This window comes from Limanda limanda, chromosome 14 (assembly GCF_963576545.1).
Source record: "Limanda limanda chromosome 14, fLimLim1.1, whole genome shotgun sequence".
Taxonomy (NCBI): domain Eukaryota; kingdom Metazoa; phylum Chordata; class Actinopteri; order Pleuronectiformes; family Pleuronectidae; genus Limanda; species Limanda limanda.
Window position 1 is genome coordinate 7287255 of NC_083649.1, and position 27541 is coordinate 7314795.

General features: G+C 43.1%; 1 protein-coding gene across 1 annotated transcript; it reads left to right on the plus strand.

The window, feature by feature from the left end:
* LOC133019776 (short transient receptor potential channel 4-like) lies at nucleotides 1-27541 on the plus strand. The gene is made up of 15 exons (XM_061086333.1): nucleotides 1-9; nucleotides 6800-6958; nucleotides 8240-8458; nucleotides 13015-13155; nucleotides 13396-13572; nucleotides 14081-14281; nucleotides 21883-22228; nucleotides 23125-23264; nucleotides 23345-23545; nucleotides 23647-23768; nucleotides 24048-24243; nucleotides 25215-25409; nucleotides 25870-25911; nucleotides 26265-26354; nucleotides 26939-27541. The coding sequence occupies exons 1-15, from the start codon at nucleotides 1-3 to the stop codon at nucleotides 27539-27541; spliced, it is 2841 nt and encodes a 946-aa protein (XP_060942316.1).

A 27541-nucleotide genomic window follows, 5' to 3' on the forward strand; every position in this document is an offset into this window, starting at 1 on the left:
ATGAATTTGGTGGCGTACATACAGATGCAGATTTTGAGCTGTGTATGCATCACATTCTATACAATGACATGTATGATGGCTGCAGAGAATGAAGCCTGTTGTTTCGTAAGATTCTGAAATATAAAACCTTTTGAATATTTGAATAAGTGTTTTCCCTGGATGATTATCAAATAAAATCAAATTAAAATGCTTTTGCACAGATGTTTGCATGCAGAATTGTCTTCTGGGCTAAATGATTAGAATAAATGACGGAAGATATATGAAGAATTTTAGAATAACTCCATGAATTAGAAATTTGAAAAGGCTCAAGTCGTTTGTAATGCACTTAAAATGCTAAAAATACACCTTTTATTCGTGTATCTCTGCAGAGGAGTAAAACTGGATCACAACAGTGAAACGGTGTAAATAACGATAACAGTGAATCCAGACGGCTGTTCCCACTACCCCCTCCCCTTGTGCATCACCACGGTGTCCAATGCGTCTCCAAATGCGCACCAGCAGTCTGCAGCTCCGCAGACCTCCCGCTGCGCATCTGGCTGCTCTGCGTTCATCTCTCCCGCAGTCGCCCCCCCAACAACAACAGGTGGATAGGTCGAGCGGGCATCGATGGAGAATTCTCCCCGGGGGGGGGGGAAACTGGATGCGCTGCAGAACCAAGGTGCGAGATACGAGAGGAAACTTTGCTTGTGTTATCGTGTCCAGGATTTGTGGTGAGCTGCATGCGCTGTGGAACAGTCTGAGCTTTTTTTGATTATTCCCCAAATAAAACCGGATGGAAGTCGTGATCAGAACTGAGCGACTGTGGATCTACAGCAGGAGAAGTGTCCAGAAACGAGACTAGAGTAGAAGAAACCAGGAGGAAGATGGACTTGCATCAGGAGGCTCATTAAGCAGCAGTGTCCCTGCGCACATCCACACTGCGGTCACACATCTGGATGATGCTGACTTCCAGAAGTTTGGGTTCAGTGGTTGGATAAAAGCTTTACGCGTTGGTTCATTCGCACTCATGTGGTCTCTGGATATTTCCCAAAGCAACAACACGGATCTCCCCGAGCGAACTTCTAATGTCCATCAGCACAGAGGTTAGTTTCTGCTTCATTGCATTTGAAATGTTGTAATTTTGGGGCTTTTTCACAGTGGATCTGGGTGATTAATGTTGGATCTGTGCACCGTCAGCCTCTGACTGGCCAAGGGACCTCAGCTGGCACACACTCGAGTCCTAGTATCTCCACAACCATTTGTATTTTTATCCCTGCGCTTCCCTGGAACATTTCTCTCGCCCACAAACACAGAAATAAAAATGTCAGCATCTCACTTGTGAGTTCCCACAGGCGCCGTTCGCCCTGTGTGCATTTACACAGACCTGCTGTCTGTTATTCAAGAGTGATCACCGACGTTTTTATGACTGTTTGACCCTCAGTTTATAAATACGCACACATGAAATGCAGCATGGAGAGCTCATCTGTGCTTCAAACCATGTATTGATCCTCTGTGTGTGCGTGTGCGTGTGTGTGTGTGTTGTGTGTGTGTGTGTGTGTGTGTGTGTGTGTGTGTGTGTGTGTGTGTGTGTGTGTGTGTGTGTGTGTGTGTGTGTGTGTGCGTGTGTCATCTTATACTGATGTGTCTGCTTGTTGGTTTGCTGGCATCTGGCATTCTTTCCAATGTTTACCATCAACCATCAGCTGAGTTTGTATTTAAGAACATTATAAGGAAAAAATAAATCACAGGTCTGACCGAGGTGACATGATGCAGTAGTGATGTGACCTGATATATTAAAAGAGTCAAATTAGCGTTTCCATACTTCAGTCTCAACCTTTATGTCCCTCCCTCCCTCATGAGGAGTTCATGAATCACAACCGTGACACACATAAAAGTGAAATTGACCTTAAGAGAACGTGGAAAACAAACTTTAGAGAAGCTGTTTTTCCATTGTGGGTAATGAGCACCTTGGCAAGTAACTGTCAACACTTTCACTCCTGTTGAAAAAGATAAACACACAGCAACTTGGGTGGGTGCACGGGAAAGGATATTTAATTGCATTGCTTTAATACATGTTTAGTTAATTTTCTGTTTTTTGTTTTAGAAAACGTCAAACACTGTTTATTAAACACATGCTATCTTTGGTGTGAGTTTAAATTCAAATGTATTGACACCAAGATTCACTTCCACTGAGTGTTCCAATGCTCTCTCTCTGCACAGTGCATGATGTTCTCTCATGTCAGTCAGTGGTCCCTGTGTTAAACTGTTGCACAAAGGGAAATATCAGATTTATGTAGAGGATTTTAAAACCTACTCCTCAGAGCAAATCTTTCTCTTTGATCTGTGAAGCTGTATTTGTCGGTGGAGTGAAGATAAATGGCTCGTACAGAATCTCCACAGCAGCAAAGTGGCACTTTGACTACAAGAGGAGATGATGGGCGACATCCGGTAAACGTGAAGGAGCTTAGATCCTTAAATATCCTCCACTTTTGATGTCATTACCTGTGTGTCAGCCATTTTACATTCATGCTCCTCCTCATTCAAAACCTGGACAATCACATTAAAGCAGAAAGCAAGTGCTCACACATAACCCTTAAAAACTAAACTGCAAAAGTCATGTTCATGCAAACCGAGGATTAGTTTGTGATTTTGGGGAAATGTGTATATTTGCTCTCTGGCTGAGCTTTAGATGAAACGTTTGATACCACTCTCTCTTATCTGTGGAGCAAAAGCGAAGCTGCAGCTGTTTGGAGCTTAACGGATCCCAGAGAGCTCGGGGACACAGTTTGCTTGGTAACAAGCTGGTATCTGGTTTGCTGAATCAGTGCAAACAAAAGCAAAGCTTAAAAAAACCCTGTTGTGGTTTTACAGTCGGTCGTGCAATTCATTTTACCGGTGCAGTGCCTGTTCTAAACATGTCTCTCTGGAATGGGCTGTTCTCTTGACCTGTGGTTGCAGTTATGTTTCTCAAACTGTCCTGACCTGCAGTAACTGAACTGAAGACTCTGTCCACAGAAGGGTGAAGCTGCTCCACCGCTGTGGCACAAAGAGCAGCTCACCTCTTTATAGGAACTGGAGAAGCAGTTGTGTCTCGATTGACAATTCCACTTGTGTCGATGAGTCCCAGCCGCTGCTGCTTCGGAGCGCCGGACATCTGTTTATTGAAAGTTTATTCATATTGAATGTATTGCACGTCCTGCACTGCTCTTCATCGGAACCTTAACAACACACGTGCCAAGTAGGAAGCCGGAAGGCTTAACAGCTTTCGAGATGTGCGAGCCACAGACAAAGAATAAATTCAGTCTTGATAAGAGTTTGATTATCTCTTTCTGAAGTCTGCACTCATGAGGATAATGACGTCTGTTGCTGGCCAAGAAATAATCGAGCAGAAAACCACTTTAAAACCACAGCGTGTTGTTTTCACTCGTCCGCTTTTATGCAGATTAAACTAACAAGATAAAACATGTTAATCAGAGCACAATGTTAGGGCCTTTCAATCCAGCTTCTTTCTGTTTCTGCTCTTGCTGCCAAGCTGAGCAAACACATGCTGATTTATTTGTTATTCATTTTTCTCGACGCAAAGAAAGCAAATATTTAACTTTAAATACGTCTGTATTTATACAGAATTTTGCCCTCGGTGTTATGAACTAATCTGTCTGCCATGTGTTCGTTAATCCACTCGTTATTTCTGGGATACTGAGACGGAGCAGTAATGAGTTCTCCTGAGACGGTGCTAAGAGACGGGGGGGAGCACTAAACACTACAGCTACTTCAACTGCCTCGCTTTGTATAATTAGAAACATACAAACTTTTAAACTCTATCTCGTTGTGTGTATTTTCACACACCTCCTCTTATTCTTCAGCCTCAACGTCTCGTCCTCCCATCGTTTTCTTCTCCTCTCAAGTTTATAAGATACAATACGTAACAACTCTTCAGTAAAGTGTCAATGTTCAAACTCGGAGAAATCCCTAATTTAAGTCAAGGTAAAGGGGCGTTTCCTTTTCTTCGACTTTTAATTTTGTCATATCTACTTTACCAGTGTTTGTGTTGGTCACACGTAATGGATAGAGATTATTCTTTGCTGTAACGGAAATAAAGCTTTAATACATGATCTGATCCATTAACGTGATTTCATTTGCGATGGTGGTGAAGAGAACAACTCCCATGATGCCACGCTGCTTCAGGGACTTTGTCAAAACTTCACATATTGTAGAAGTTACATAAAAGTGACATACTCTACATATAAAGTAAATTAGAAAGGGCTCTAAAAGCAACACAGCCTTTGAGTTTATATTCACATGGTGATGGTTAACTTCCTATTAACACAGATTCTGTGAATAATAATAATAACAATTATGATCATATTATATTATATTATTATAAAATGTATTTGTACAGCACCTTTCATGTATGAAATGATGAGAGTAAAAACGGTTAACATAAAATTAATGGGAAATAAGATCCCATTAAGAACATTATGAGTTAGAACAAGAGTCTGATCAATAACAAATACAACACTCAGTTTATTAGGTACACTCAAAGAGAACGAATGCAGACTACTGCAACAGTCCAGCAACAAATCCTACCTGAGTGACATTTATGATGTTAATTCAGTGGTGGGATGTTGGAGTGTGTAGTGTGTGCTGTGACTGCTGTATCACACACTGCATTATTTTTAGCGAGCTCTACCTGATAAACGGCCAAATCCCGGCGCTGCCAGATTCCAGAGAACCTGGAGATCTTGGACATTACCTTGTTAGGAGCTGATGGCTGTGCAGTGTCACAGGTTTTATTTTGAGAAGTGACGTGTATACAAAAGTTCTGGAGGCGCCATGTTGCTGTCACCAGGCAACCGCAGAGTCAACCGCTCTCAATCAATTAGTAAAGCTTCACTAACGATATTTACTAAAGCGATTAGAAGCCGGTGAATTCAACGTCTAACCTTCCATTCCAGCTGCATGATGGACATGTTGCTCTCTGGTGTAAGAGGTCGAGCAGGAGCTGACGGGTTTGATATTTTCCTGCTTCAGTTTGGATTGAACAGAGTAAACAGAGAAGTGATGTGAGATGTTTCTGTGCCCGGAGGTTAACACTTCTTCTTTCTTCTTGATGTTTGTAACTTGATGGCAGATTCGAGAGAAGACTTGTGCAGATCAATAGCAGTGCACGAAAAGCTCCAAGGTCAATGTCAGTGTTTATCTCACTGTGCAAAAAGTCAGTATAAAGTGACTCGGCTGCAGCAAAAGTACATTTTAGACTTCCAGCTACAAATCCGATTTTACTCAGACTGCAGGTGGAGACATGATAACATAAAGTGCTTGGATAATTAAATCATGTTGGTCAGGGATCCTGTAGCTAAAGTGAGTCTGTGACAAGCAACTGAATGTATCTGCCCTCTGGCCAAATGTGGGAGCTCCAGCCTCCGTCCAGTCCCTTAAACCCTCAAAGCTTGGGTTGTTGATCATGGAAAAGTTAGCAAGAGCAAAACCACAAAATGAAACAATGCATCCGACACATGTCCCCCCCGGCCATCAGTCCTCAAAGCTCCGCCCCCAAAACACTGACTTCCGGCTCCTGTCTCTGTTTCAGAGGCGTTTGACTCTCCTGCTGAAGACTCTGGTCATTCCCAGGTTTAGTTACAATCCCCTCAGTGCCACAGACACCAGCTTTTCTTATTTGCAGGCGACTTTTCATATCGACGGCTATAACTACCTGGTGAGGATTTCAGCAAATAAGATAAAAAGTGTTTCAGAAACAGCTCGGCAAGCAACCTTCAAAGGATTAGCAGTATAATAATATTACTAGGGCTGGGCAACGATAAAAAGTTTTAATCGCGATTAATCGCATGATTTCCCTGATTAATCACGATTAATCGCATTTGTACACGCAAAATCCAATAATGAATTAAAAAGTAGTGTATAGCGCAATTTTATTTTCAATGTTCTGCCATATGAACGAAAGTGCCATAACATTTGTTGTGCAAACACTTTTAACATCAGCATTTAATACAGTAGCAGTTAAATAAAATATTCAGTGTAAATCTCAACTTAACAATGTTATCAAAGCAAATACAAAGTTAAAGCTCAATGCCACTGCCAGGGCATTAATGTTATCCTCTTCGTTATGAAAAACTATACTCCTCCCTGCGTCTAACGTAGTCTGCCGAAGCAGACTACGTTCCCACTCGCTGTTTCGTTGAGTGATTTGCTGATATCAACTGTGTGTTTTGCATTCAGGTGATATTTTAGACTGGGAGTACTCCGGTGATAAGAAAATTCACCTTGGCAGTGGCTACAAATTACTTTGGTTCTGTCGACTCCGCCGTCTGGAAGAACTTTAAAATGAAAATGGCCATGTAAAAGCTCCGTACCCTTATCCATGGTTGTTTATCCGCCAATTATTTTATTTTTTCCGGTTCCGCAGCAGTCAGCAACAGACTTTCACAAAATAAAAGCCTGACTTTCACAATAAAACAATAAATAATCAAATCTGAGTTAATGCGAGATAAAATAATTGTCTGAGTTAAATAAGTGATGAGTTAACTCGATTAAAACGAGTTAACTTGCCCAGCCCTAAATATTACACTTTGTTTGTATGGCTACTTTCTGACAAGAAAGGATGGTTGAATGGATGGAATGTCATCTCTATCTGTTTAACCCTTTCACCTCCTTTATATCTTGTAAAAATCCTCACCAACAACAGCAGGTGCCTTCTCCCTGTAACATCTTTGCCCCTGTCCCCTCTAGTGTGAACCCCCCCCCCGCCTGGCCGCAGCTGTAGCCGTGTCAGCACCGAGCTGGTGAGCTGAAGCCCAGGGAGATGTCACAGCTCTACTACCGGCGGACTGACAGCTCCTCGTACCGGGACCGCATCCCACTGAGGATCGTGCGGGCCGAGTCGGAGCTGTCGCCCCTGGAGAAGACCTACCTCGGAGCTGTGGAGAAAGGCGACTACGCCAGTGTCAAACACGCTCTGGAGGTGTGTGAGAGAGAGAGAGAGAGCATAAATACATGGTAGCATGGATGATTTGATTGGTGAATAAATGAGTGATTGCGGCCGGTGAACCACTAAATTATGGATGGACAAATGGATTGATATAAAATCCTTACTGTAATTGGATTGATTTAAAAAAAAAAGATTTACTGGGAACATCTGCAGCTGCCAATAGAATCTTCCGATAACATCTGAGGCCTTTAATTTACCTTGAGTTAACAGAAAATACTAAGTAACTGAGCTGCCCAAAATTTAACCGTGTATAAAATGATATTAACATCACAATGCGGTAAAACCAAACTTTACAAAAATAACAAAAATAGAAAAGAAACAGCTGAGAAATTACTTTGTGATTGAATTTAAATTTAGACGCTCATCTTTGGTCATAGAGATGAAAGATCACCACCTGCTGGTCGGCTGCAGTATAGGTCACAAATACTGCCTCCTCCATGTTAGTGGATGGGACATGGACCAAACTGAGAATTCAAAGATTTCCCCAAATATGGTTTCTGTCATTCTGGGTAGCTCAAATCAGTATTCTTTTGTCTGATACGTTTTGCTCTAAATAGTTTTGGCTAGAACTTGTGTTAGTACAGTGCAAGATGGAACACCTGTATCCAGAATATTCTAGTTTATTTTTAAAATTAAGATCTATACTCAGCTGTAGAAAACACCACGACCGTCAAAGCTACACTCCAGTAATCAGACATTTCATTCCTCGACTCATGATGGACAGTTTTATAATCGGGACTGAATTCGATGCAGCAGAACCGGAGATATGTTCTTACTGATTGAAAAAAAAAATTCTCCCTCGTCCATATCTGACAGCCACATTACCCAACATGCAACTGCAGACAGATCTGTTGAAGATTGAGCTGTGGTGTATTAGAGGTGGACAAAATAACCTTGAACTGTTTGCCTCGAGCAGAGATAAGGAGTGGGCTCCACCTCCCTTTAGTATGACTCATAAAGCTGTTTTCACTTTAGTAATTCTCCCGTAGACCTATAAACACAGTAAATTGGGTAAAATTGGTCGTATTCTCCTACAATTACTATTGATCAGAAGGTTGTGTGGTCATCACTCTTTCAAACAAAGCAAGAAAGCAGACATCACTATACTTTGAGCTGCTGAGTCAGATTTTAGTGTTTCCTTTCAGAAATCAATGTGTTATCTATGCGAGTGAGCAATTTCCCTTCTAATCACTGAACAAACCCCGAGTGGCTTTTAAAACAAACCCTGACTTCCAATCACATCCTTTTTGTCAGGAGGCAGAGATCTACTTTAAGATCAACATCAACTGCATCGACCCTCTCGGCCGCACGGCTCTGCTGATCGCCATCGAGAACGAGAACCTGGAGATCATCGAGCTCGTGCTCAGCTTCAGCGTCTACGTCGGCGATGCCCTGCTGCACGCCATCCGCAAGGAAGTGGTGGGCGCTGTGGAGCTGCTGCTGAATCACAAGAAGCCCAGTGGCGGCATGCAGGTGAGGGGGGGGGGGGTTGTAGCTGCTGCTGACGGGTCTGAGAGAAACCACGATAGAGATATGATTCCTTACACTTGCCACCATGTTGTATTGTCATTTTTTAATGCACCTGCCAAGGAGGTTATGTTTTCACCCCGTGGTTCTGATTTGCATTTAAAATTTTGGTGCATCCAAAAATGTCTCTTTATGGCCCCCAATTTCTGAATTGGCAGCCATAAAGGGGCCACAACTTACACACACACAATTCCTGATTCAGTAAAGTGAACATTTGATTAATTCCTAGTTAAATTGTAGCTCTATAGCTTTGAACAAAGCCACAGATTATTGAATATATTTTGAAAATATAAATTAAAAAACCTTCAAGCACATTTTGTTCTTCAAAAAAGTTCAGAAAATACAAAATTCTTCAGAAAATTTCATATTTATTGAAGTGTGTCCACCAAGAGAAATTATTTTCCATATATTTATATTTCAGTCTTGAAAGGATCCAGATTAGTTTCAGGAATTACAACAGTGCTGTAAACAAACTTCATTTTCTAGTTGATGAGAAGGGCCTGTTCTACTGCTTTAATTACTGTAATCTAAACTAAATAGTCTAGTTTATTTCAGATCGCTGCTCCTTTGCACTGATTGCTCTCTACTCAAGGAGAGTTTTCTTTTCATTCACCCACCACACGTGTACACACACACACACACACACACAGACACACACACATGTTTCTCTGTCCCCCCCGCCCTATCAGCAGCAATGCACCATAAAGCACAAATGTTTTTGGCTTCATTGATCAACTGTGGCGGAGATATCATTGCTCCTTCTGTCGCGTCCTGTGAGCGAAATGAGGGGGAATGATCGGAAAAGCGAAAAACACATTAGGGCACAAAATGGAGCACGAGCACAGTGGATCGCTCCGGCTTGTTGGTGAAATGGATGTGGAGCGGATTGTGAATGTGTGGTGGTCCGAGCCCCTTAGTGGTGACATCTATCAGCCGCTGCATTGCCTCTTTACCTTAATGTCTTGGTAAGATAGTGTCTGTTCCTCTCACATGAGTAGATTGTGAAAATAGATCACTGCGGAGCTTTCAAATCTCCCTGAGAGAAGCTCATTGATTATGTTAAAAAGCCGTCTGGGTGAAGTGCATCGTATCCATTACCGGTGTCATCCATGAAGTTTTTTCATTCATTTCAAGCTTTGCCGGAGCTGCGTGCGTTCGTCTTTCTCTTTCTCAGGCAGCTTGAATGATGTGTTTGTAAGAATCTAGCGAGTCGAGGATTGTTTGTTTTCCAGCGTGAAGTGCCTTGACATTTTCTAAATAGCTTCATGCATTATCCTCTGAGCGTAGATATGCATCTGTCGGTGGCACAAACACTGCAGCTCACACTTTTTCTCAATTAAAAGAGCCCCTGGGTGCTTTTGGGTTTCGTTTCTTTTTTTTAATCCCTTCCAGTCTTTTTATATAGAGCACATTTTGCTCAGTGGTTATTTTCGGTGACTGTGCAGCCCACATACCATATGCACATGGAGGCCGTTATGTAAGGGAATCCCTCGTCTTCCCACATCTACACCACAGAGCCCGGTGGGAAGGAAGCATTATCACGTCTGCAGTGAATCCCGCCAAAGACCTGAGCTTGTTTTTCGCACTGTCATTCAAAAACACGAAACCGCACAGTGTCCCATTTTACTGCAGCTTCATCTGAAGGTTTGTGATGTCGCGCGCTGACAGGTGAAAACCAACAGGGGGCAGAGCACAGTGAAAACAAAGGCACACTGTGAAGTCCTGACACCCTGCAGATGCTATAGTGTTGCATTTTTAATCGATAAGCCGACGGTGGATGCGTTGTTCTAATCTGAGTTACAGACAAGTGGGCTACGATGTGGTTTCTCTTCTCAGCTACTCTCAGCTTCACATCTCGCAGCCTGCTCCGGCTCCGGCTCCGAGCTCGGTCACAGGCCACGGCTGTTTGATGTCGATTATTTGATGTCCCCTTCTCCTCCCACACAGAGAACAGAGTATAGAGCTTATTAGATCGCCCTCCTCTGCAAAACATGACGACTCTCCGACATCGCTCTCCGACCACTTCTTGTTGATGTTGTTCCGTGATGCACCGAGTGAACGACACGAGGAACTAATGTCTGCGTGATGAAACGACTTTGGGCGCCAATAAATAAAGCTGACATTTTGAGAAAATGAACCAGGGCCCTTTTAGATGACAACTCTTCATTGTTCCTTTGAGAGTGAGGTGGTGCCAGAGCTTCACTGATACTATTTCTGTTTGTGCTTTTAATAGACAAATGTAAAGAGAAGCTTTTTTAGAACAGGACAGTGGATCGCACATCTCGTCTGGAATGTGCTTTCATAGCTGAGGTTTTGATTAGTTATTTGATAGATGATAAGTGAATATCTTGTACTCTTAGCCACATATAAGTTTTTATATTTAGAATTTCCTAATGCCCTTTTCCCTGTTATACCTTACCTGACTGCTAGTTTTCTAAATCATTAGCCTCTGTAGCTTCTTTATAGACAAGACATGAATTCTCATATTAGCCACCGTGTGTCCGTTGCCTAGCAGCTGCGTTGTCTCGACCTCAATGCTTGAACGCCAAACATAGACGTGTACACGACTTCCTACATCGTAACCATGAGCTCACTAAGTTCTGTTTGAAGGTTGCAGGAAACATCTCAACAGTGATTAAAAATCCTAAAGATAACAATGAAGTTTTGTGCAGATGTTCTTGGTCTCCAGAGGATGAACCCCCATGACTTTATTGATCCCTTGGCTGTTTTTTTATTTTATGCTATTCAAAGAGTTTTGATCAGAACGATCACTGAGAAGGTATTGATTAGGAAGTAATGACACTTTCACAGTAAACATGTACATATCTGTGTATCTGCCTTACAAAGCCAAGACTACTGGTGTTGTAAATGAACATTTTTGTATTTACACGTCTACTAAATAGCCTATTTTTTTTACTTCCCTGGATGTGCAGTTACAGAGAGTTCCTTCTCTTCCACATGTCGTCCACCCACACTGCGGTTTTCTTATTAGACCTCAGGACTACGTGGGTGTGGACCAATGCGGTTTGGCTGACATCTCACTGTCCTTATTCCCATTGATGTTAAATTGTAAAGTCTCATCGTAGTTCCACCTGTTTTCAGCCTGTGTGGCTCTAATCAGCCAGAGTGGGCGGCAAAGGCTTTAGCGTCTCTTTGCTAAATCGACCCTTACCTTCTGCTTTCTTATCCTCGACCCTTCTCTGACTGTCCCTCCCCTGCTTCCCTCGCCACAGTATCAGATAATAGGTGTTCAATTAAAAGAAGTGAAGAGGTCCGGCTCATTCCTCCGCCCGCGGCCTTGTACCGCCGCTGAGCAACAGGGAACAGTACAAGGGGGCCGAGCTGGAGGAGGCGATAAGAGCGCTGGGTGGAATGAGTTTCTCTCTGAGCATAATGATTCCCTCGGAAACGTGTGAAATATGGATGCACCCTTAACCGCAAGCCTTCGCGTGGGTGACATTTTTGCCGCCACTTTGATAATTTCTCTTTCTCTGCTCCGACCCCTAATGACTGCTCTCTTGATCGTGCTCCTTCAGTTTACCATCAGTGTGAAGCCCCTCCGGACTGCACTGAGGTGAACAGGAGGTCTGCCAGCCGCCGGTGTTTAGCCAAACCCATTACTTACCTACTGTGCTCTGAGCAAGTCATTTCAACTTGACTGAAGGGGGGGGGGGACTGAGGTCTGTAAACTGGCAATACAATGCTTGAATCCAAAAGGCTGAATGTGGGGCATAGAGAGAACTTTGATTAACATACACAGTATATATGATTAGGGTTGCAAAATTCCGGGAATATTCAAAGTTGGAAACTTTCCATTGGAATTAACGGGAATATACGGGAATAAACGGGAATATACGGGAATTAACAGGAATTAACGGGAATAAGATGGAAATGTTGTGGGTAATTTATACTAACTGTATTTACCTTGTCATATACAGACATAAATATAAACATTTTGCTTTGTCATAGGCTGATTTGAGCCCTGAGGAAACTTTGGGCACTTGACTATATGCTTCTGCATCGTTGTGTCATTCTTAACATAGGTCTTTGCACAGTATTTGCAAATGTACACAGCCTTTCCTTCTACTTTGAAATAGGCTAGATGAACAGATGAACAATCCTCAATCAGCATGCTAATATATTTTCCCCAGTAATATCATGGAAACTTACCTGACTAGTCCTGCACTCTACAGCAGGCCTCAATAGCCCTGCTGTATAGTGAAGGATGCTGGGAGTTATCTGTGCATGTGATGGAAGAATGCACAGTGGAGGGTTGAAATTCAACGTGCAGCGTGTGCTACATTCAATCCATCGTTAAAATAGAGTTTTGAATGATGTTTTTATTGCTCAGTGTTTAATTTGCGTATTTTTTTTTTTTTTTTCAAAATTCCCGAGCTAAACTTCCCATGGAAAGTTTGCGGAAAGTTTCCGGAAATTTACCGGAAACTTTCCACCCCTTTGCAACCCTATATATGATTAAAGTTGATTTTGTCCCCTGACAGGTTCCTCCCATCTTATTGGACAAGCAGTTCTCCGACTTCACCCCCGACATCACTCCCATCATACTTGCGGCGCACACCAACAACTATGAAATCATCAAGCTCCTGGTGCAGAAAGGCGTTTCAATCCCGCAGCCGCATGAGGTCGGTGAACCACACGTCTCCTCGTGGTTCTCTGTTTGTATTGTGATGTTATCAACAGGTTCAAAAACCACATGTATCCAAAATGTCCACAACTGCTGAGGGAAGAGACAAAGTTTTGTGTGCAGCTTTGTTAAAGAGCAGCTTTGCAGGATCCTCAGGGTTGTTTCAGTAAGTTTCAGTCAGGGATTTCCAAACAGGTAAATAGCTTTGTTAATATGTTTCCCATGTTTGTCGTTGCAGGTGCGCTGTAACTGCGTGGAGTGCGTGTCCAGCTCGGACGTGGACAGCTTGCGTCACTCGCGCTCGCGCCTCAACATCTACAGGGCGCTGTCCAGCCCCTCCCTGATCGCCCTCTCCAGCGAGGACCCCTTCCTCACGGCGTTCAGGCTCAGCTGGGAGCTGCAGGAGCTCAGCAAGGTGAGGACCAGGCAGCCGGGCAGCTACTGGTGGAGCCACAGCACCGGGATATTAATGCACTTGTGTTAAGGTTAAAAAAATGTCCAGCTGCTATATTACAAAATCCAATGTTCATTATTTAATTTGTAGTAAAGCTGAGTTGCCATTAGAGATCAGAATCAAAACAGAAATAATTAAAAACAAATGCTCCTTCTTTAACTCTGCAGGTCTCCTTATCTGACACTAATTACTGTAAATGCCTTTTAGTTATATTCAATACATATTTCATATATAAGAGGAAAAAGCCTTGAAAACTGGGTTTGCTAAGGTGGTGGATTCAAAAAGTGAACAAGTTTAAAACAGCTTCTTGACAGAAAACAGCCAGAGGCGAGGATTCATCTAGAAACTCCACTTCCCAGACAAACCTGCACTCTGAGATTTACCTTGATGTATTGATTTCAGCTGCCAGGTTCCTTCAGGACGCCCTGATGTTTAGAGGACCCTGTGCTCTGCATTCCGTGTCTTTCAGGTGGAGAACGAGTTCAAATCCGAGTACGAGGAGCTTTCTCAGCAGTGCAAACAGTTTGCCAAGGACCTGCTGGACCAGACCAGGAGCTCCAGGGAGCTGGAGATGATCCTCAACTACAGAGACGACATGAACCTGTTGGAGGAGGAGAACAACAACGACCTGGCCAGACTCAAACTGGCTATCAAGTATTACCAAAAAGAGGTACAAGCATATTATAGAGCCTCAACACTGGTGATTTATCAGACCTGCTTTCTAGAGCCCATATGGATTATTTGAAGCTGATATATCCGATATCCCATTGGCTGTATTTTCTTTTTATTTAAACTTATTTGTAATAAAGTTAACCATGACTTCATCATAACCACTTGGACCATTAGTGTTTGATGAACATCTGTAGATAAAAAGAAAACACAACCAAACATTACATTTTCTGCACTGTATTGTTTGTAAATTAAATGCTTTCATACCTACACATATTGATTCTGATATGTGGAAAAGACTAATATTGGCAAATTTTTGCTTATCGGGCTCCATGACTTCCTCTCTTTCTACCGTATTGTTCAAACTCTGGGGTATATACGTTCATCTTGTCATTATATCGCACATTGAAACAGGTGCACGCTGTCGTGTATGAAGGACAAAAGAAGAAAGATACAGAAACGCTTGCTTCTTCATTTTAGAGGCTGCAGTAATGGGAAAGGTGCCTGGGTGTCATCCCAGAATGCAATATCCCAGATTTATCTATTTAAATGTGTAACATAAAAGAAACCATATTTGTTTCTTTCAATTTGTTTCCTTGATTTCTCTAGTCTCTCCTTTTCCTTGTTGTTGTTAGATTTCCTGGCCACATGCCGCAGGTCCCGTTCACTGCGTGTGGCCCGGGGGGGGGGCGACTGCCAGCAACACACACAGGTGTCACTGCCAGAACAACACAAGTCAGTGTGATGATGTTAGATTAGCATCAGCGTCTTTTCTCGTGTTGCCAGAGGCGGTTTCTCGTTGTATTTGATCTGGTTTCACTTTGGCAGCTCACGCAGATGACAGATAGACAGGCAGGGGGGGGCGGGGAGCTGCAAGGTAATAATTGGTTTCATATAAACATTTGTAGCTGTACATTGGGATGGGATGTCTACTGTAATCTACACCCACACACAGGTATGGAAGAAGGTTTGCAGATCTTTTAAACTCCCAAAAAACCTCCATAGCACACGATGGGAAAGTAAAAAGTAAAAAATGTCTCCTGTAAACATTTATGCTCTGTAATCCTCTCGAATGTGGAACATGTGCAGCGCATCTATTTTTACAGCTCGTGGAAAAAACATTTAGTGATCAGGCACAGATAACTTCCACAGTCCAGTTTTATTTTCCGACAGCGAGCAAATTGTTTTATTCAACAGCTTTGCGGGACCTGGAATGCATTCGAAGCATATTTGAATAATAATGCTGGTAATGGTACAAACCTGATAACTCAAGACAAATATTCAGCTCTGCAGTCCAGTAATTTAATGCTTTTGTTTCTGCTGCTGATAAATGCTTTGCCAGTGAGGGGAGCCACGGACAATTAATATGCAAATGAGCTGGTTTAAAGGTGCATTATAATTCCTATGAAGTGTGGAATCAAATGTGTGCGTCTGCGATATAAACCCTCAGTGCCTCACGTGATCAATAGAGATGTGACTGAATTATGTAACATTCTCCCTTTAAGTTCTACCATAATTGCAGCTGAAGAGTAAAGGAAAATGTTTTTTCAGGTATTTGCATTTAGTTAACACCTGTGTCTGTTTGTTGGTTTATTTGTTTATTTGTTTCGAAGGATTACATAAAAATTACTAAACTGTTTTCCACCAAACGTCAAGCATGAGGCCTTAGACCTGGCAGGAACATTTTTGGTTGTGGATGCAAATTGAGAGGCCAATTGAGGATTTATTTTTCTTTTATATTTCTATATACTAAACAGCGGTAGGAGTCACGTAAGCAAAGGAGGTTTCGAAGGTTCGAATCCCAGTTGGGTCGAGGTCTTTCTGTGTGGAGTTTGTATGTTCTTCACATGTATGGTGATTTCTCTCTGAACACTCAGGATTCCTCCCTCAGTCCAAACACATGCAAACTGGGGGTTGATTGGAGACTGAACCGTCCCTCTGTGGTAATGACCTCTCCCAGGTGCACACTTCACTCTGGCTCCAGCTCCCCCTGCGACCCTCAAAAGGATGAGTGGTAGTTGATGGAATGATGGATTTCTTCTATAAGAACTAAACAATCATGTGCTGGATTGTTTGGCCTTGGCAGAGAAATGCGCTCCTTTGAGTTATGGCTGCAATCACTTCACATTTGTTACCATATATTATTTTGCCCGGATAAGTGCTGTCGGAGAATAGAAAAAGGCCAGATGCATGGATCCTGGTTTAATGCAGAATGTGGAAAGCCTGGTTTGAGTTGATTTACTAAGTTGGGGCAGAGTTTTAAGGCTCCTCGGGGAAGCAGAAAGGCATTAAAGTGATATTCCACCACACAACTGTGCCTCTGAATACCAAGGTGAAGCAGACACATTACTCCATCCTGTCGTCTGATGCAGGCAGCTCTGTCTGGTTGGACTCTTTTGTGGAAGTCTTGGTTTGTTATGCAGAAGTTTCCTCCTTCATTAGCTCGGCTGTTGGAAACAGGTCAGTGGATGACACGTTGAGTTACATGAAAACAGTCGAGTGCAGGGGGTGACAGCAGCGCCATCATCTTCAGTCGCTTTGTTGTTAGAAAGAAAGTAAATCATTCATGGTGCACAGACATCAGACGTCCTCCTCTCCCAGGGAGTGTTTAAATGATCCAGCTGATGTCCCAGCATGCCCTTCTCCTGAATCCTATCTATCACACCCATTGATCGCCCCGGCTTTTTGATGGAGGACAGTGTCTCATGATGTGGGTTCCAATCCACCCAGCTGCCCTTTCCACATGATTAATGTCCCAGTTACTTGGACTGGTTAGCAGTCGTTTAAAGGTAAAGTTATTCCGCTGGAAATCATCATTCTGTCAGTGTGTGTGCGGCTGTGTGTGTGTAATTAATTAGCAGTGTTGTAGTGTGATTGATGTAAAATCTCTCTCTAATGAAATCTGTTGCTCCGAAGCAAATCCACCACAGAAGAAATTAATCAAATTTGTCTCAAAAAGGTTCTAAAATCAAATTACATTTATTAAAGTTCTAATGAAGCAATTGTTTCACAATCCTCATCTGTAGGAAATCCATGAAAGAAGTTTATTTTGATAAAAAAAATAGCTAAATATTCTTACTGTATTAGAAGATGGCTTTTTCATACAAAGAAGAATACATTTAAAGTTGTTGTGTGGATTTCTTAATAATGCAGTCTTATCTGTTGTTTTTAGCATGTGCATTAGATATGATAAAACTTTATTGATCCACACACCAGGATACGCTCAAACCATAGACTGTGTATAAAGCTGGAGGACGCATCTCCACTCCCACTCCCACTCATCCCCCTAACCCATTTTTATAGCATCAACTAAGTCATTAAAAATCGAACTGACCAGGTAAATTAACACCCGATCATACATCAGTGTGATAAGATACCTAAAAAGAAAGAATTTGGCGTGTCCCATCCACTAACATGGAGTTGGTAAGGTTTATGGCCATTACTCCAGCCAGCCACCAGGGGGCAGTTGAGACACTTTGGCTTCACTTCACGAGAGCCATCATGTCGTCCCTTTGTTATTGCAAGTTTCTACCAGTGACTTGTGAAGCTTAAAACATGTTCACCTGCTTTGCATTTGATTCAGAATTTGCGGTGGAAATGTTTTGATCTGCGTGAAGCAGCGGTGATATGACAGATTGTTTCCCGCTGCCTCCTGACGGTGGTGAAGGTGTAAACACACCGAGGCAGTTGCAGCGATGGCTTTGTTCAGATGTGACCGATGATCTTTCCAGCCAGACGTGGGTCGTGGCCCCTGCGGCGCTCCGAGGGTCAAGTGGACACTTAGGGGGTCTGGATAGGCTCGGCTGTTCCTGGGAGCCGCCATTACCCCCGGCACATTTAGTCTGTGGTTCGATCACCCCTCATCTCTTTCACCGATTCAGCAGACAAACACTTGGGCTCTTATAATTGGTGTGAACCACAATCCTGAATGTGTTTTTTTGATGATGAGTGTTCCAGTGAGTCATTGGGAGCCTGTCATTGACCCCCACTGGAACAAAACGCTGGTCCCTTCTCCTCTTCATCATGTGTGTGGGTGTATGTGTGCGCTCATTTGTGTTTTTTTTGCATTCATCCCTACGTGTGTGTGTGTGTGTGTGTTTTCTTGCTGCACTCCCAGGGTTTTGAAAGGCAATTTAAAATGGTCTGAAGAGAAATCTCCACAGGCCTCCTTTCTAAAGAGCTTAGCTAACGGAGCAGCCGGCGCTTTGATGCAGTGGGAGGTCAAATCAGATAAATATGATCAGCAGCACAGAACACATTCAAGTAGCCGTTTATCCCCAGTTACATCCCGAGGCTTCAGACACTGGATTACCCCTCGGTAATGCCCCCGGCAGGTGAGCACACTGGAGAGACGCGCCGAGAGCTGGAGCAGACTGTCTCTGTAATATTTGAAATTTTTTAAAGGCGCCAACGGGGAAAAAAAGCTATTAATTTGACACGCTGTAGTTTGACGTTGCCCCCTTGTGATACCTCATAAAAACTGCAATTCAGTATTTCAGATGTGTTTAGTGTCTCCATTAAACGCAGATAAAATCACACTATGAGGTAATAAGTGCCATCAGCACTCAGTCGATTCGGCAATAACCTGCAGCAAATATCTGGCCTGTAATCACGAGAGCTTCTCCAATGTTCAGCAATGTTTGGTTTCAAATATTCAAAGGAGGCCTGGTTATTTATATTTAGAGCAGATAAAATAATCTCATACTGTCTTCAATGTGTGGCTTGCAAAAAATGTGTTATATTATATTTAAGGTCCTGTCCATTGATTTGTTGGTTTGTCAGCACATTTATGCGATAATGGATTTCCATTAAACTTCCTCAAAAATCCAGGAATTCTTAGTTTGACTAATTCCTTTAACATTATTGACATTTTCACCAGTTCTTTGGGAATAATTCATAAATCTTAATTGCACCGTAGTTTAATTTAACTAATTAAAGGCGACTGCTCGGCCGTGGCGTGTGAGCTCTACTGAGAGATTCCACTGATTGAAATGCACATCATGATTTAACGCATCAAAAAATTCAAAGTGTGAAATATTTGGAGAGAGTTTATTGTCTTATTATTAAAGCTCAAACATCCTGCAAAATAAACAGCTGCAGGTTGTGTCCTTGTCCGTGTGTTTTTGTCAGTGTGTGTGTGTGTGTGTCTCAGACTCTTCATGTCGGTGAAGCTGCGGGGGGGTGGGTGGAGGGGGCAACATCTTCTCAGAGCTACAGAGTGGACCAACTTGTCCACTCACACAGTGTCAAACACTTTCCTGCTGTGGAGACAGGCAGCAGAGATGGAGAGACACTTTCTCTCCTAACAGAACCCACAGGGATTCAGTTTGAATTGTGTGAGGCAGCCACACATACACACACACACACACACACACACTCTACCACTGAGTATAAGTTAGTGTAACATAGGGAAGGTGAAGGTGAAGGACTGTAAGAAAGGTTTTAGGATAAGAGAAGGTTTTTTTTGTTTTATAATGAATTGAAGTTCAGATGATGAAATAAAATATAGAATAGAAGATGTGATGCAGTTATGCAGTTATGTAATTATCCCATCTCACTTTCATCTACCATTAATGCCAGTGTTTGTAAAGAAATTCTTGAAAATTGCCTTGAAAATGTTTATAGACTGAAGCTGCTCTGGTTGACTGAGGCCTTCAGGCGCAGGCTGGTGATTCTCACTCATTACAACCTATACTCCACAGTTTCTATAAGAAGACCCAGCCTGTCACTAGTATTTAATTTGGTTTCACTTTCTTACCAAAATGATTCAAATATTTTGTCTGTAAAATAAAATAAACTAAAAGCCCATATTCCCCCTTTACATGAGTTAATCCGATCAGATTTTGGCCAATGATAAGACTGCATCTCCTAATTATAACTCTGTCAGGTTTACTGCGTGGGGTTGATTAACGTAAGTGATTAGGCGGCTCAAGTACAGTTTACTCTCATTAATTACACCTAATGTTCAGACTGGCGAGATGAAAGCTGGTGTATGAACGGGCCTCTCACTCCCACACCCTCCGCTGTACAGAAGAGTTGTGATGAAAATATCAAAGCTCTCATTGAATGGACAGAATAAATCTCTGTAGCTGCTGCAGCATTTAAATATGTGTTTTTTTTATGTGTTTTTTTTTATTTCATTATTATCTGGGCGGAAGTACTTCATTGTAAGACTGATCCTGCACCCGGGGTTTTGCCTCAGACTTTGGGTGCAGCTTAATGAGCTCGGCCATTTTTTGCAATAAATACGGTTCGTGTTCAAAGGAGTCGTATGAAAAGAGGAAAATCAGCAGAAGCTTTTTTCAACCTGTTCACTTTTCCCCTTTATTCTTCCCTCGTCAGCGAGAGAGGAGATCTGAGGAGTCATCATTGATCCTCCTCGTTATCTTAATGCTCTCTCTGTCCCACTCCTCCTCTCATTTGGAGAAAGAATAGGTTTTGTCTTCCTCACCGCTCATCCGTATGGAGATATGAGCAACTCTGCTCCAGACCCCCGACGCACATAGGGAGAGCTGCGGTTCCCATAGTAACAAGCTGCAGAGTTTTTGAATTGGCTGCCGCTGGAGCCAGTCAACGCATTGGGTTTGATAATTTTCATTATAGCAGTTATCTTCTGTTGTTCTTCTTCAGCTTCTTGGATTTTCACAAACTTTTATTTTAAACTCTATTTCTATGTATTGTTAATATCTTGATCTCTATATATTTATTTTGTTGGCTGGAGTGACTAAAAAACCACATTTCTCCCCCGGGGATCAATCAAGCATTTCCGATTCTGATTCTTCCTGCAAATATTTTTGCATGTGCAAACTGTTATATTGTTTTATACAATTTACAAAATACAATCAGATACTTCTAGATGATCACCAGGGGCTGTTGACGTAGCTCTGGTCCATTTCGCAGAGACACAGCTGCAGCTCTGTTGATATTTTGGCTTTGCTGGTCTTTTTTAAACCTGCACTTAATTACCAAACAAACACGGCATTAACTTGGACAGGATTTCCTATCATGTTCTAATTTCATTTTTGCAGTCACATAAGGTATCAATCCCTCATCATCGCCAGACGTCAGACAAGCCAATCAACAGAGAGGAAGACTAAACACTTCCCATGTGTTGGTTTACGTCTGAAACATTTTAATTCCTTCCTGTCGTGTCTGATTTGGATCACGTTCCAATCCCAATCAGATGTCTGAGGCCGGAGAACTGTGTTATTATCTCGTGGAAAAATCAACAGGAAATTCAGTGCACTCGTCTGAAGACATGATCTTCTCCTTTCTCGAGCAAATCTGGATTCTTTTGCACTTCCCTTCGTTACCTGATTTCCTTCTGATACATCATGTGAGTCGACGATCAACACACAGTTTGTTCCCGCACTCTCACCTGGAACTTGCTGCAGGTGCTGAAGTCTTGCATGTGGTCACCAGAGCGTTCTGTTCTGTGTAGAACTGTCAAATAGCCTCGGGCTGAAGAGGCTGACTCCCAGCAGGCTCACGTGCTGCAATCACAGCTCACATTAGTGTATAAAGAATCCCTGCGGTCGCTCTAAATTCTGTGGATCAAACATGAAAAGTCTAATTCTTTCCTCCCTTGTGTTGTGTTCTCAGTTTGTAGCTCAGCCGAACTGCCAGCAGCTGTTGGCGTCCCGCTGGTACGACGAGTTCCCCGGCTGGAGGCGGCGACAGTGGGCCGGGAAGTTCTTCACCTGCGTCTTCATCGGCCTCCTCTACCCCGGGTTCGCTCTCTGCTACCTCATCGCTCCGAAGAGTCGCTACGGCCTCTTCATCCGCAAGCCCTTCATCAAGTTCATCTGCCACACGGCGTCCTACCTGACCTTCCTCTTCCTGCTGCTGCTCGCCTCCCAGCACATCGTCACCACGGAGCAGGACCGGCAGGACAGGCAGGGCCCGGCGCCCACCACCGTGGAGTGGATGATCCTGCCCTGGGTGCTGGGTGAGTCATGTGGCTGAGGACAGGGGAAGTGGGTGAGGAAATGACACCATGGTCCACTGGTCACCACCTTTTTTTAAAGTTAAATTCAAATTTTAAATTGTTGCAGTTTGACCAAGCTTCACTTCTCAGCGATGATATTCAGAGCTGTGGCAAATCCAGAACATTTCTCTGGGTTCAAATTAGGATAAGAGGGTGGTACAAATTTAGATTTTGACATTACATATGAATCAGATTTCACAATGACTGGAAAATTTGAGTCCAATGGTTCTGTTGGAGTCTGTTGAGAATCCGCACGGTCATAAAAAAGTCACCAAAGATTACACCATTTTTAACCATGACCTTATTCGCGGGTGACCGTGTCCGCGCCGTCCTCCATCTTGAAAATCTACAACACCTTTTGGTACCTGCAGCGACACATGTCCACATTTTATACATTAAATTTAGTGTTGATATCTTAAACTAAGATGATAACTATTACAAACATACCTGTTGAACTTCAGCACGTTTGCTGAATCATTTGGACCGTATGTTAGCACGCTGATGTTAGCATGCAACTTCAGTCACCACTGTGTCTCAGTTCAGGGCCTGTAATCTTCAGAGGATGTGGTCTACCCAGGCTTCTTACCGCCGGCAATCCAGACACAGCTTGTATCTAAGTTCAGCCTCACAGATCTGCTGACTGTTAATCCTGATCTTAGAATAATCAGACATGTTCAAATTCATATTCTGATCTTTTGTGGTGGTGATTCAGTCGGGGAGCGTTTCACTGCCAATCCGAGCTTCAACGCCCACCGACCTAAAGTTGTCTGAAAAAGAGCAGATTTGCACATTTTCACACGGCAGCCGCCAGAAACAAGTACTGATCTGACGGATGATGGGAACATCTCTATTTCTAGGCTTCATCTGGGCCGAGATCAAGCAAATGTGGGACGGTGGTTTCCAAGACTATGTCCACGACTGGTGGAACCTGATGGACTTTGTGATGAACTCTCTATACCTGGCCACCATCTCCCTCAAGATTGTAGCCTACACTAAGGTAATGACCGATCCCTGAACAGCAGCAGAACTCTCAGGTGTGATGTGTCCTCACTGTATCTCACTGTGTTCCCGGTACAGTACAGCGGCAGTAAACCCAGGAACCAGTGGGAGATGTGGCACCCGACGCTCGTAGCTGAGGCGGTGTTCGCCATCGCTAACATCTTCAGCTCCCTGCGCCTGATCTCGCTGTTCACAGCCAACTCTCATCTGGGGCCGCTGCAGATCTCCCTGGGGAGAATGCTGCTGGACATCCTGAAGTTCCTCTTCATCTACTGTCTAGTAAACACATAAATACTCTCACATCAACAAGAAGCAACATCAACACATTAAACGTGACTGAGAGGCGTTGATTGGCTCATGCAAACCCCGCCTCTCTGCAGGTCCTGCTGGCCTTCGCTAACGGGCTGAACCAGCTCTACTTTTACTACGAGACCAAGGCCTCGGACGAGAAGGGGAAGTGTAAGGGCATCCGCTGTGTGGAGCAGAACAACGCTTTCTCCACGTGAGTTCACATGAGTCTCATCTGTGCCTGCGTGTTCAGCGTAGATGTGTGATGTTGTGAAACCGAGTGGCAAAGAAACAGAGAGGTGTGCACCCTGTGAACAGCGCATTTTGTAAATGTGTGAAAGGTTTCCGGTTGCCAAGAGAAACTGATGTTTCAGCGGAATTTCACAAACACGAGGGTGAAGGGATTTTTTTCTCCGGGTTTATGAAAACTCTTTCAGTTGATAAAAGATTTCCTCAACATGAAATTTGAGTAACGGGTGTGTTTTCCCTGCAGGTTGTTCGAGACCCTGCAGTCTCTCTTCTGGTCGATCTTCGGCCTGATCAGCCTCTACGTCACCAACGTGGACGCCGACCACCAGTTCACTGAGTTTGTCGGCGCCACCATGTTTGGAACCTACAACATCATTTCACTGGTGGTGCTGCTCAACATGCTCATCGCCATGATGAACAACTCCTATCAGCACATCGCTGTGAGCACACACACAAACCACAACTGAAAGCACTATGTGATACAAATAGGGTTGCAAAATTCCGGGAATATCCAAAGTTGGAAACTTTCCATGGGAATTAATAGGAATTAACGAGAATATACGGGAATTAACAGGAATACACAGGAATACACGGGAATAAACCTGAAATGTTGTGGGTAAATTATACTAACTCTATTTACCTTGTCATATACAGACATAAATATAAACATTTTGTTTTGTCATAGGCTGATTTGAGTCCTGAGGAAACTTTGGGCACTTGACTATATGCTTCTGCATTGTTATGTCAGTCTTAACATAGGTCTTTGCACAGTATTTGCAAATGTACACAGCCTTTCCTTCTACGTTGGATGGGGTGAAATGTCTCCACACATGAGATAGTGCACATGGCATTGTTCTGTAGAATAAGATGAGAAAATGTTTGTAAAAAAAAACGCTAATGCAATGACAGAGATATAAATAGTTAGCCAAACAATGGAATCGTCTGTAAACATATTATGCAATTGATGGATAAATGAATGGAAATAGACTAGATGAACAGATGAACAATCCTCAATCAGCATGCTAATATATTTCCCCAGTAATATCATGGAAAATTACCTGACTAGTCCTGCACACTACAGCAGGCCTCAACAGCCCTGCTGTAGTGTGAAGGATGCTGGGAATTATCTGTGCATGTGATGGAAGAATGCACAGTGGAGGGTTGAAACTCAACCTGTAGCGTGTGCTGCATTCCATACATCTTTAAAATAGAGTTTTGAATGATGTTTTTATTGCTTAGCGTTTAATTTGCGTTATTTATTTTTATTCAAAATTACCAAAATTCCCGAGCTAAACTTCCCATGGAAAGTTTCCGGAAAGTTTGCGGAAATTTACCGGAAACTTTCCGCCCCTTTGCAACCCTAGATACAAACCTGCTTTCTGTTCTGAATATGCTCTGAACTGGATTTCAGGACCACGCAGACATCGAGTGGAAGTTCGCCCGGACGAAGCTGTGGATGAGTTACTTTGAGGAAGGGGCCACGCTGCCGGCCCCCTTCAACATCATCCCCAGCCCCAAGTCCTTCCTCTACCTCATGTGTTGGATTAAGAGGCAAGTGTGCAAGAGGACCAACTCCAAGCGGCCCGACACCTTTGGATCTCTCGGAGTAAGTTGGCCGTCAAATAATTAAAACAACATTTTACTGTACCGGACTCTGTTGGAGGGAAAAATAATTTTAACTAAAGAATTCCGCGGTTGTTTAAATCCAAGATTAAAGCATTGCTTGTGTTCAACCAGACAGAAATGGCTTATGTTTCTTAATCCTGTACCATTCTATTTTTTTTTTATAGTTTTGTTATATTTCCTTTACTTATCAAATTTGCTATTTATATTCATTTTATATAATAATAAGCAACATGTCTTTGGTTTTGGACTGATGATGAGATAAAATACGTCATTTCAAGATGCCACATTTGGAATTCTTTGCAATTTTTACTCTGCATTTTGTAGACAAATCAATTAATCAATTAACAGAGAATAAAGAAGAATAAAGAATATAAAACTTTATTGCCCCTAAAGAGTCGAAGTGATTCTAACTCTTGTTTTTGCATGTGATGTCCCTGCAGAGGCGAGCAGCAGAGAATCTGAGGATAAACCATCAATATCAGGTTAGTGTGTGTGTGTGTGTGTGTGTGTGTGTGTGTGTGTCTGTGTGTCTGTGTGTGTCTGTGTGTCTGCATGTGTGTGACAGACTGTGACAGATCACACATTCTGCTCTTCAGCTTTTCTCCGCTTCCATTCTGTCTCTGTCAATAGAAAATTCATGCAACAATAAGCCAAACAATTACACTCAGTGGGACGGGGAATTCTCATTTGTCCACATCTGCAGGGGGTTGTTCTTCTGCTTCTTATGAGAGTTGTAGCTTAGAATACTTTATTGTAATCTTATTTATGACTCTGAAGTTTTCTAACAGCACTTTTATTCAATATAATAAATGGCGGTTTGTCTCCACTGTTTCAGGAGGTGCTGAGGAATTTGGTGAAACGTTACGTGGCCGCCATGATCAGAGACGCTAAGACAGAGGAAGGTCTGACTGAAGAGAACTTCAAGGTTGGTTCAGGAAAAGCTTAACAACCAGCTGGTGAATATAGTGGAGCAGTTCATATATTAAAGACAAATATTTCCCTGTTTCCTGAGCTGGATGTGTAAATAAGTAACTGAGAACCAACAGGTTTTCAACTTTACACTTAAAAGACGTTGCTGTTGTGTGTAAAGCCTGTTTCCATTCTATTGTGCTTAGGTAACTAAACAAATCAATTACTGATGATTGACTTGTGATATTTAGGCCGTCTCTTCACTCATGCAGATATATATTCCCCTCTGTTTTAAAAAGAAAATCTCAGCCCACACGACATTACATATTTATTGGCTTTGATTTAGATCTTTGAAGAAATGTAATTGCTTCAGAAACGTTAAACTGTTCTTTTAAGCTTTGTAAGAAAAGGAATGCTATCATTGTATAATATTTCACCGATTACACCTTGTCCACTTAGTACTGACTGAGGTCAAATGAATCAATACCCTCTGCAGCGCTCTGCAGATTCCCAGTACAGAGATTGATTGGGACTAATGGTTAAATGAAAAGCATTAGTTAATTTACCAGGGGGAGCTCACGCTTTGCTTTGCTCCCTCAGGAGCTGAAACAAGATATCTCCAGCTTCCGCTACGAGGTGATGGGCATGATGAAGACGGGGAAGCCCGCCCTGCAGGGGGCGAAGGCCAGCGGCAGCTCGGTGGAATCCAGCCTGGCTTACCCTAACTCCTCGCTCAAGCTTTCCCCCGGTCCTCAGAGCAGCCAGGGCAAAAGCAAAAGCAACAGATTCAAGATCACCGCCTCCATCCTCAAGATGGGCAGCTCCACAGCGTCACCCAGGCCGCCGGAGGCCTTCAACGGCCTGCCCAACGGACTCCTGGCCCTGGAGCCTGATGAGAGCCCCGGGGACAAGACAGGCCAGAGGAGGAACTTCCCCAAAGATATCACCGACTTCGGCTTGTTCCAGAAACGCCACCGCAACGAGGCCACATCGGGCGAAGAAGAGATTTCCAGGAAGATGTACTCTTTATCAGAGGAAGCAGGGGACTCTGGGGGCTCGGACGCAGAGGAGCGGGACAAAGAGGAGGAGACAAAGCTCTTAGGGGGAGAAATGGCGGAGGAGGCTGCGGGGACGGCGGCAGACATCGAGGATGGCGAGGTCTCAAATACCAAGTACGGCTCGGAGCTAGACGAGGACAAATGA

Coding starts and splice junctions, on each gene's coding strand:
- LOC133019776 (XM_061086333.1), top strand. Junction 13,573..14,080: donor AGCTGCAGGAGCTCAGCAAG/GTGAGGACCAGG, acceptor CGTGTCTTTCAG/GTGGAGAACGAGTTCAAATC. Junction 24,244..25,214: donor ACTCCTATCAGCACATCGCT/GTGAGCACACAC, acceptor ACTGGATTTCAG/GACCACGCAGACATCGAGTG.